Source organism: Cyprinus carpio, chromosome B8 (assembly GCF_018340385.1).
Source record: "Cyprinus carpio isolate SPL01 chromosome B8, ASM1834038v1, whole genome shotgun sequence".
NCBI classification, from domain to species: Eukaryota; Metazoa; Chordata; class Actinopteri; order Cypriniformes; family Cyprinidae; genus Cyprinus; species Cyprinus carpio.
In genome coordinates this window covers 17,682,262-17,692,548 of record NC_056604.1, presented here as the reverse complement: position 1 = coordinate 17,692,548, position 10,287 = coordinate 17,682,262, and the positions used below count along the sequence as shown (strand labels likewise).

The 10,287-nt window shown below is 38.2% G+C and overlaps 1 protein-coding gene across 1 annotated transcript; it reads right to left on the bottom strand.

The window, feature by feature from the left end:
* Nucleotides 1-3,841: 3,841 nt before the first annotated feature.
* On the bottom strand, nucleotides 3,842-7,309 carry LOC109089664 (major histocompatibility complex class I-related gene protein-like). Its single transcript, XM_019103672.2, has 6 exons — nucleotides 7,050-7,309; nucleotides 6,270-6,548; nucleotides 5,799-6,089; nucleotides 5,488-5,601; nucleotides 3,957-4,001; nucleotides 3,842-3,858 (listed from the first exon to the last, which is right to left on the bottom strand). The coding sequence occupies exons 1-6, from the start codon at nucleotides 7,291-7,293 to the stop codon at nucleotides 3,842-3,844; spliced, it is 990 nt and encodes a 329-aa protein (XP_018959217.1). The 5' UTR covers nucleotides 7,294-7,309.
* Nucleotides 7,310-10,287: the final 2,978 nt, after the last annotated feature.

The following is a 10,287-nucleotide window of genomic DNA, read 5'->3' as shown; positions in this document are numbered from 1 at the left end:
GGTGTTCTGGATCCAGACTGGAGCTTGTGTAAATCCTAGTTACATCCCGTGGCAAAGCAGAGAAACAAATAGAGACATAATTAGCGTAGCTGCTGTTCCAGCCAAGTAAAATTAATTCGTTTAACCCAAGCTAAAGAATAATAAGAATAAGAGAAGGCTTCTATTCCCGAATTAGGCCCAGAGAGAGCTTCTGATCCCAAGTTTAGCCCAGAGAGGGTATCTGTTCCAGCCCCTGACCAGAGTCCAGTGCAGGCTCCAGCCCCTGACTGGAGTCCAGTGCAGGCTCCAGCCCCTGACCAGAATCCAGTGCAGGCTGCAGCCCCAGACCAGAATCCAGTGCAGGCTGGAGACCAGTGTAGGGTCCATGACCTGACCAGAGTCCAGAGCCCTGCCAGAATCCTGCTTTAGTCCATAGATTCGCTCCAGAGTTTGCTCCTAGTCCAGAGTCTGCTCCAGAATGTGCTCACTTCACAGAGCTCAATCCGGAGCTCGCTCCAGAGTTTGCTCCTAGTCCAGAGTCTGCTCCGTTCCGCCTAGACCTCCTTCATCAGTTCCAGTGGCCACTCCTCCAGAGTGCCCCTCAGTGTCTGCTCTTCCTGAGCTCTCTCAAGTGTTCTCTGCTCTTCTACCAGAGCTCAACCTGGAACCCACCTTGGTCACCGATGCTGGAATAGAAGACGCCACTTTGGGATTATTCACCCTGGCACTATTTTGTGTTTGGGCAGTGCATATGCCTGTGATTCTCCCCAAGAAAATTTTGGGGGAGGGCTCCTCCCTCGTCCAGATTGCTGAGGTCATCTGTACTCCCTGTGCTCCTGGCTCCCTGAGCTACCTTCTTTGTCATGGCCTCCTGAACTGCAGACGCCTCCATGGCCTCCTGAACAGCCAGCACTAAGCACCTGCATATTGTCTGGTCTCGTCTATGCCCATATCAAGGTGGAATTACCCCCTTGTACTCACCTGTGCTCCCGTCTGTCTTCTCCTGCGATTCCCCGTTGATCCTCAGCCTTCTGGAAAACAAGAAAGAACTCTCATTATTCACCCCATCTAAGTTCCATTTTCTGCTCCTCTGAACTGTTTTTACTTACCTGCTCTTGACGTCTTGATCTGCTGCCGCTCTGCAAATTAAACCCATTGTTGTTGCCACTTACCTGAGTGTTTCCCTTGTGTGTGTTGCTGAGACATGTATAGTTATTGTATGTTTTAAGGAGCTTTTCATCCATTTGCCCACAGTAATTTTTCTTTCTTTTTTAAGCTTAAGCACAGGCTTTGTGAAATGTTGCTTATCAAAAGAAGTGTGACAGCAGCTTATCATCCTCAAACTAACGGCCTGGGTGAAAAGACCAATGACAACATTAAACGGTAGGTTATCTGTGTAACTACTGTAGGTCAAGAAAATTCATTTAAAATACTGTTAACCACATGCAGTATACATTCGATGTCTATATGGATGCCTCCTTGTTTTCTTTAAGATCCAAGGTACACACCACCACGAAATACTCCCCTTATTCTTTTAATGTATGGGAGAAAAGCAATGTTCCCTGCAGAGCTTCCCGTTGAAATGCCGGTGAGTGTGCTTATTGAGTCATTTCTATTCATACTAGCCTATTTCAGAAGGATTGTGCTTAAAGTAAATTTCTAGACAACGGATAATAACAGTCACTAATATTCCTAAAAATGGTAACCAATTGTGTTTTTAAAATAGCAATTCTTATGCTACCGTGGGCTTACATACATGAACATACTTTCCACAATCACTATTCCTGCAGAATCTTGTTTAAGTGATTATATAGTTTCTGATAAAAAAAAAAAATAAATTAAAAAAAAACAGAGATGAGGCCAAAAAATCTGATCTGATTGAGACAATCTGATTAGGTATTTTGCATTGTAAAATCATCCTACCTGTTTATTTTATAGTGGTAGGACAATCTAATGAGGTATTTTGCGCTGTAAAATCATCCTACCTGTTTATTTTATAGTGGTAGGACAATCTGATGATGTTCTTGGCACTGTAAATAGCCTAAACAATTGCCTTATAAGAATCTTCGGCAAGGTTACTCTGAATTATTTTACGTAGTCACAGGCGTGAAGCAGTAATCCACAGTAGGATTTTTCAATGAGGTAGGATAGATCGATAGATATACTGTAGCTATAATTTTGCACTACGGTAGGAAAATCTGACGAGGTAGGACAAATCGACAGAACACCTGTAGGATCTCATTCCAATCACAGAGATCCCCCCAACCAAAAGAATACAAGAGTTTATACAAAAGTAACATTGTCACATTACTCCATTCTCCTTTAATATGATTGGTTCATTTATGTCAAATCAGCAATCTGCCTCCCAAGATCATCAAGAAATCACAAGATCATATGGTTATTAATATTTTCACACAGACGTCTGTCTCGTCTCTGTCTATACGTGTTTACTATTACAATATTACTCAAGGTTAACATTTCTTTTCCCCATAATGCAGAAGAGACACTAACCTTAATCTGTTCATAATACCTTTTATTCTTTTACGTATGGAGGCAATGGTAACACATTAGAAACAACAGTTAATTAAACAGAATGGAAAGGAATAAAGCAAAATATATGACAGAGAAAATAAGCTAAAATTTGCCTTTATTCAGTGGTTACATTCTCTGGGATTTTAATCACACACACACTTTTTCCATGCATCTAATACACTGAATCAATCAGTTACTGTATTAAAACAAAAACAACAAACAGTGATATCTTTAAAACACAAATTATCTATTTTCTCTCATCTCAGAACAGTATGTCTTGCTGTGCGTCTGCTATGGTAATACAGTAATTTCTAAAAACAGTTATATGAACAAATAAAACAATTAGTTGTTTACCTCCATCCATTTACATTGACCATGATCATAATATACATATTTAAACATCTTAACAAATGATTAAAAAATTATCAGAACACACATGATCAGAAAACAAAAGAATTGTATTATGTATAGATACGTTTTATCCAGCGTATGTGTTCCCTCAGCCGTATGTTCCCTGAATCTTATGTTTCCTCAACCCTAACTTTGCTAGAAGTGTTGACTATCAGTCTACAAAAGCAATGCTGTCAGGTCACATATTAAGTATTTATACATTATTAGAAAAATAAATACAATTTTATATTTAATATAATTAAAAATGACTTGAAAACCACAAAAATATGATGAATTCCTTTTGAAATTTAACTCTGACATTGGCACGCCATGTCAGACAGACATCTGGCTGTGGTGATATCTGACGGTGATGACAAATTTGGCATTTCTTTTACAAAACAAAATGGAGTTCAAAAAGAAAACATTTATCCTTTTTATAGTACATGAATGATTGAACCATTCCCTGTGGACACACTGTTTTAGATGTAGTGAGAAGACAATAAGTGTCACAGACTTGAAGACAATATGTTATTTTTAAATTGAAGGGGATAATTGTGTTAAATACATTCTATTATTAATCCCCCATAACATTTGCAATTGAAAATATTTTAATTTTTAAACCTATTAGCTGTTTCAATTGCTAGACATGTTTTGACCCGTCTCAAGAATCAGTGTTAAACAAAATTATAATTTCAGACCACACATGTTCATTTTAATGTTACATAATGTACAGTGTATGTTACCATTGTGTATCTATATTACTTTGTCATTTTAATCAAACATCATGTAATCAAATATCAAGTATCATTGTTTAATTAAATATCAAATTTTAATCAATATCATAATCATAAAATCCAAATGACATCTGTTAAACAAATGCTGAGTTTTTCATGTATTATCTTGAATTCAATATAGTGCCACATAGACTCACTTTTCATGTTTATCCTTGCACTGAAGCTGAAAAAAGAAAAAAAAATATTTTGGTTTAATTTCTATAAAGTTTTTTTTTAATTAACATGTTGCTGAATTCATATTACTTCATAAAACATACTCACATGGAGTAGGGGAGTATATACATTGTGATGTCTCAGATCCTTGTCCTGAATAAGAATGAGGCAGTTAATGAACAGAGTAACAGTATAGAAACATAAAACTGTAAAAAATAAACTTTGAAAGTGCTTTTAAGTTTGTATTTATTCATACAATTATTATAATTTAATATATATTTTTTTTTTTATGTTTTTTTTTTATTATTTTTCTCGTTATCTCGACATAACGAAGTTCGTTTTTTCTCGTTATAACGACTTAATTTTCTCGTTATCTCGACATAACGAAGTTCGTTTTTTCTCGTTATAACGACTTAATTTTCTCTAAGAATTTACAAAACTGCGCCAGCAGGTGGCACTATAGACCTGAATATAACTGATGGGGGTGTTGTGTAGTGTTGTATACTAGGTACGCGGACCTTCCTCGTGATCGCTATAATTTGTGCAGTCTTGTTTATTACTGACATTTAATTAATTCATAAATGTTAAATGCTTGAATCAATATGAATATTTTGTGTATTAAGTTCCTGCTAGATGCATGAGTTTCACCAACGCATTCTGTTTCATCAATAACTGCTTATCAAAACCAAGGTTGACATCACTGTATTCTGTTTGCACCAATATATATTATATTTGTGCTTCTTTTAGGCTCATGATTAATTTAAATTTAATTTTAATTTAATGATTAGGTAATTAATAAGCGGAGATGTTCTGTTTATCTACAGTAGGACGGGATTTAACGATGTAGGCTGATGTGCTTCTTTTCCTTATTACTAATCTTTATTGTTAACCATATTGATGAGAAATGTGATGTATATGTAAAATCCATAGGCTAATTTAATTCAGTTTTGTTCTGTAATGTTGTAATGGTTTTTTTCTACACACACACACATACACTACACGTAGCTACACATGAACGCTCTTTTCAAACAGAAGCTTATAACACACATGATATCTGCCACATAATGACTACTACAAATTACAAATTATATATAATTTTATTTCATATAAAGGGAAAATTAAAAGTGAGTTTAATCCAAGCAGCTCTAATGTCGCGGTGTTGCCATTTAAACATGTTAATTACAAAAATAAAAACGTTCGTTGTACTGTCTCTGGAAAAAATCAACAGTGATTGATCAGCCTTTATTTATACAGTATTGTAGACGTTATTATTACCTAGGCGAAGCAAAATTTGCTGAAATATAGGCTACAAGTAAGAGCGCCTGCATGGCTGTCCATCAGATGCCTGTCAAAGTTGAGTTCGTTACTATAGCAACAGTAAAACTTTCATGTCGTTATAACGAGAAAACAAACTTTCGTTATGTCGAGATAACGAGAAAATTAAGTCGTTATAACGAGAAAACGAACTTTCGTTATGTCGAGATAACGAGAAAATTAAGTCGTTATAACGAGAAAACAAAAAGGAAAAAAATTATAATGGATGGCCGCTTAGAACTTCCGTATTTAAATGTTTTTTTTTTTTTTTTTTTTTTTTTTTTGAATGTTAAATGTAATGAACTGAACTAAACAGAACATTTACCAGCAGCTCCTCTCTTCCTCCAAATGATGAGTGCAGTTATGATGAGAAAAGCCACACACACAAGCACACCGAAAACTATAGAAAGACTGAAGGACCCTGAGTCAGATTCATCCACTGAAATTAGTGTGAGGAGTGAAATAAATAACAGGTCAGATACTTGACTGATTTACAGTAAATAAAGAAAATTAGTAAATACACTTGGTGAAAAAAATCAGCGACAATGACAATATACAGTAGTAACTTAAATCTAATGTCAACTTCATTGTTCAGTACAGTTTAGTTTGTTTAATTATTTATTAGTTTTTCTTTACCAAATGTAATGTCCAGTTTGTTGTCCAGACTGAGGTGCTTCATTGTGCAGTTGTATTTATGTTCCTCATGTAGCTCTTCTTCACTGATCACCAAACTCTTCCTCATCTGGTAAGTTCCGTCTCCGTTGGGCAGAATCTCTCCTCCTGTGATCAGATCTTCATCCACAGGCTGTCCATCTCTGAACAGGGTCAGGTTAATGTGACGGGGGTAAAAACCAGTGGCCAGACAGCTGATCTGAAGCCCTTGAGAGTCTGAGAGCATCTTCCTCATGAGTCTGACTCTGGGTTTCACTATAGAGAAGGACAAGAAGTGTTACTTTTGCAAAACTGTTGAGCTCATTGCATCAGTCAATATGGTAATTGTGATGCATAAATTCAGAGACACATGAATGCCCTGTCTATATTTGTTAGTTATGCACTTTTCTTTTTTTATCCTAATTATGCTGATGTTAATCAGGTTGTTTTTCTCACCTTTTCTCATCACATAGTTCTTTTGCATATTCAGGTACCTCTGCAATGTTTTAATGCAAATAGGATGATAAACATTTTCATATAGTAACTTTACATGAATCTTTTTTGCTTGGTCCCATTTTATCATCCATGGCTTTTTCATCTGGATGTCATTTTTTTCCTTGTCAAACGTGAACTCCTCCATGTTTTGTCCATTGAAAGCATCCCAGAAATAAAGTGGTCCTGGTTTATCATCGTTCAACAGTTCACATCCGGCAAGTCTCTGATGAACATGTACACCTCAAATGAAGAAAGAAATGTAGTCCTCAATGACATAGCACAACATAAAATAATTAACATAAAATTAATATACTGTTCTTTTTATGATTATTCTCTTTTTGTTTCACATCAAAATCTTTAATAATAATAATAATAATAACACATAAATGTTAATACTGTCACACCCCCATTGGACTGTGTGTTGTGGTTTCTCCCTCTTGTGCCCTTATTTGGTTATGTTCCTGTTGTTGTTGTGTCATTATTAGTTGATTATCCTCACCTGTCTGTCCTTCGTTAACTACCCTACTTTAGTTCTAGCCTGTTCAGTTCTCCCTTGTCTGGTATTGAATGCTGATGTGTACGTCTGAGTTACCCTGGTTTGTGTATGCTGTTTACCTGCTGTGGATTACCCTTCTGTGGAGTATTAAACACTGTTTATTGTAATCTTCTTCGTTTACGTGCTTCTCTCCCACATTACAACCTGACAAATACAGTGTGGTAATACTGATATTTAACACTCACCATCTGTGTGATTTAGGTGATCCTTAAGATAAACTGCCCGATTTTTCATGCCATTATACATATCAAGAAATATAACACCAACATCACTTTGCTCTTCGTCATAGTATTTTGAAGCACTGTGAAGGCGATAGACACCTTTCCATGTGGTTGAATCATAATATCCTATTTGCACATCATCCAACATCAGCACAACACTGAACTCAGGAAATGGTGTTTGTCCAACTATATATGTTGCCAAAGCCATGAGTGAGTGAGAACCTGTGGAAACATGAGGACAAGCATTTAATGGTGTCAGATTATACCATTACGCATTGTTGTGGATTCTTTACATTAAAGTGTTAAGGTAATTATAATGATATATATATATATATATTAGGACTGGGCAAGTTAACACGTTATTTTCATTAACTCATTAATTGATTAATGGCAAAAATTATTTTATCGCGTTAATGCAGTTTTATATTATTATGAGGGAAAAAAATGTCAGTGGCCAAAATTTTCATACAGACAAACCATGGGACACAGGAGGGGTGGGATGTTGACCAGCACTGGCTTGGGATGGGTGTCATCACGCATCTCAACATTAAGGGTGGGCCTAAGTCTGCAGTAGTGCAGCGCTCATTACATCATAAGTTGGAAATAAGAAGTTTCCAATAGCACATGCAGGCAGCAGAGAAGCGCTCTCGCTCAGCACAGTGGAGTGCATCGTTTTGTTACCTTTGTGGTTTATTATTTTGAGTTGTTTGGGACGCGGTAACACATGCAGCCCTCTTACAATACATTGCTTTACAGATCTATCACTTTTGCAGCTCAGAAATGTTTACGCAATCATGCTGCATGTATCAGTAGTTCTGCACCAAAATTTTTGCTGCTCAAAATGTTTAATTAATCATTGTGCAAGTGTAAAGTTCTGTGGTCTAACTCTTTATGCTTACTGCCCCCATCTTTTGCCGCTCAAAATGTTGGGGGTCAGACACACTCAGGCACAGTTAAGATTGCCTAGCGTGATACACCCTTATTCTGCACACAAGAGTCTCTACTCACCCACTCCCACACTCGCCCATCAAGTGTTGTCCAGCACTGCACTATACTGGTTTAGGTCCCACGATAGTTCAGGTCTCTACTCGGAAGGCTCCTGTTATAATGTAATGATCGAGCCTCTAGACTCTGAGCATAACTTGGTTTTCTATGACAAACTATAAAATATTTTCTATAAAAATGTTAATGCCTTGGCAGTGGCAAATAGCTTTGGTTTCATATTTAATTTGATTACATTACTTTTCACAGTATTTTAGTAATTTTTTCATTGCTGGCTTATTTTAGACATTCATGAGACCAACATCCTTGGTCCTTCACAGTATCAAGTTTTTGGCAGGTATGCAGATACATGTTTGATATGCTATAGTGACGGTAAGGCTATAGTTTCTTATAATCTCCTATTTCAACTGGAATTGTGTTGGACAATCATTTAAATTATATTTAAAAATAGTTTGGCAAAAAAACTTGACTCATTGTTTTACCTTCTCCTCTTCTCAATGACATACATAAACATGTACTGAAAAAAATAATATGCTAGATTTACTTAAAAATATAGTGCATAATTTTTGCACCCCTTTTCTAATGTAAATTTGGAATTTTAAGGAGTGTTACCTAAAAATTGTCTTGGTTAAATATTGTAAACCTCATTCCCAGGATGGGGAAATCGATACGTCATGTCAGTAACCGACGAATTGGGATCTCGCTTCGAGAGACCAATCTACTTCGAGTGTAAACTAAACGAGCCAATGCACATTGGAATGCAATTATTGCATCCAGCTGCATCTGATCACAGCGTGAGCATAAAAAGGCAGTAGGTGCAATGCATACCAGGTTTGTGCTGAGGTGCCGAGCCGGTGACCCAGCCGCTCAGAGGTGGTACAAGCAGCTGTGGCGACAGGACGTGATGTCTCCATTCCCTCCTTCAGGGAACGAGGGTTACCATACGTAACCGAGACGTTCCCTGAAGGAGGGAATGGAGACGTCACGTCGGTGACCGGCGAATTGGGATTCCCTACCAAAACACCATGGATGCTGCCCCTTCCAGTGCACTGTGCGAGCTGCCTGCGCCCCCTTTTTGGTGTAGGCTGGGGCTCGCAACAAGAAGACAACTCACAGTTGTCGTAGCACTACCCGCTCAGTGAGATTGGATAACACTGCGGAAGCTGCATCCTTCCCGAAGGAGGTCTCAGGAGCAAATATGCATATGAACATCTGTTTAGATGCATGTGGAACGTTTGTAACCCTCTTGGAAAAGGCAGAAGTCTGCCGGGGAAACACGGGTTCTGAGGCTATACTGTGGACTTTACACATATGAGATCCACTTAGGTCTCATATATAGAACCAAGCCCTCTACCAGTTCTCAAGGATTCAGCGAGTGAGGGCCTGGTGCTGGACGTTCCACCACGTCTGGCTGCCAAGAGGATGGAGGAGCTCGACAGGGTCTACAATAAGGACACTCTGGAGTAGTTTTAGCAAACCAACACTAACAGCGACTCTAAACTGGGACATCTGTTTGATTTTAGAAGTTTGGGGTGTGAAGGCTGGACACGAAGGCTATAGAATCTAGCAAATGTGTTGGGTGTCGCCCAACCTGCAGCTCTACAAATATCTGTCAGCGAGGCACCACAACCAAGCACCCAGGAGGATACAACACTCCTAGGAGAGTGAGCTCGCAACCTGAGCAGGCAGGGCACACCCTGTGCCTGATAAGCCAGAGTAATGGCATCCACAATCTCGTGGAACATCCTCTGCTTAGAGACGGCCTTCCCCTTCTGCCGGCCTCCATAACAGACAAAAGAGCTGGTCTAAGGTCCTAAAGCTTTGCGTCCAGTCTATGTAGCATCTCAGGGCTCGGACGGGACAGAGCAAAGCTAGGGAAGGGAGTAGTGGGAACCTTGGGCACATAGCCAGGCCGGGGCCTCAGGATTACCTGGGAATCAGCCGGCCCAAACTCTAGGCATGAATCTTCGACCAAAAATGTGTGCAGGTCCCTTACCCTCTTGATACAATAACAAATGTAGATTCTAGAGCGTCTAATACTTCAGTTTTATCCATCTCACCCAAAGATAAACTGCAGTGTTTTACAACTATAGGACAGGAAGAGCTAAATAAACTTATCAATACATCTAAACCAACAACATGTTTATTAGATCCTGTACCCACTAAATTACTGAAAGAGTTGTTACCTGTAGCAGAAGAA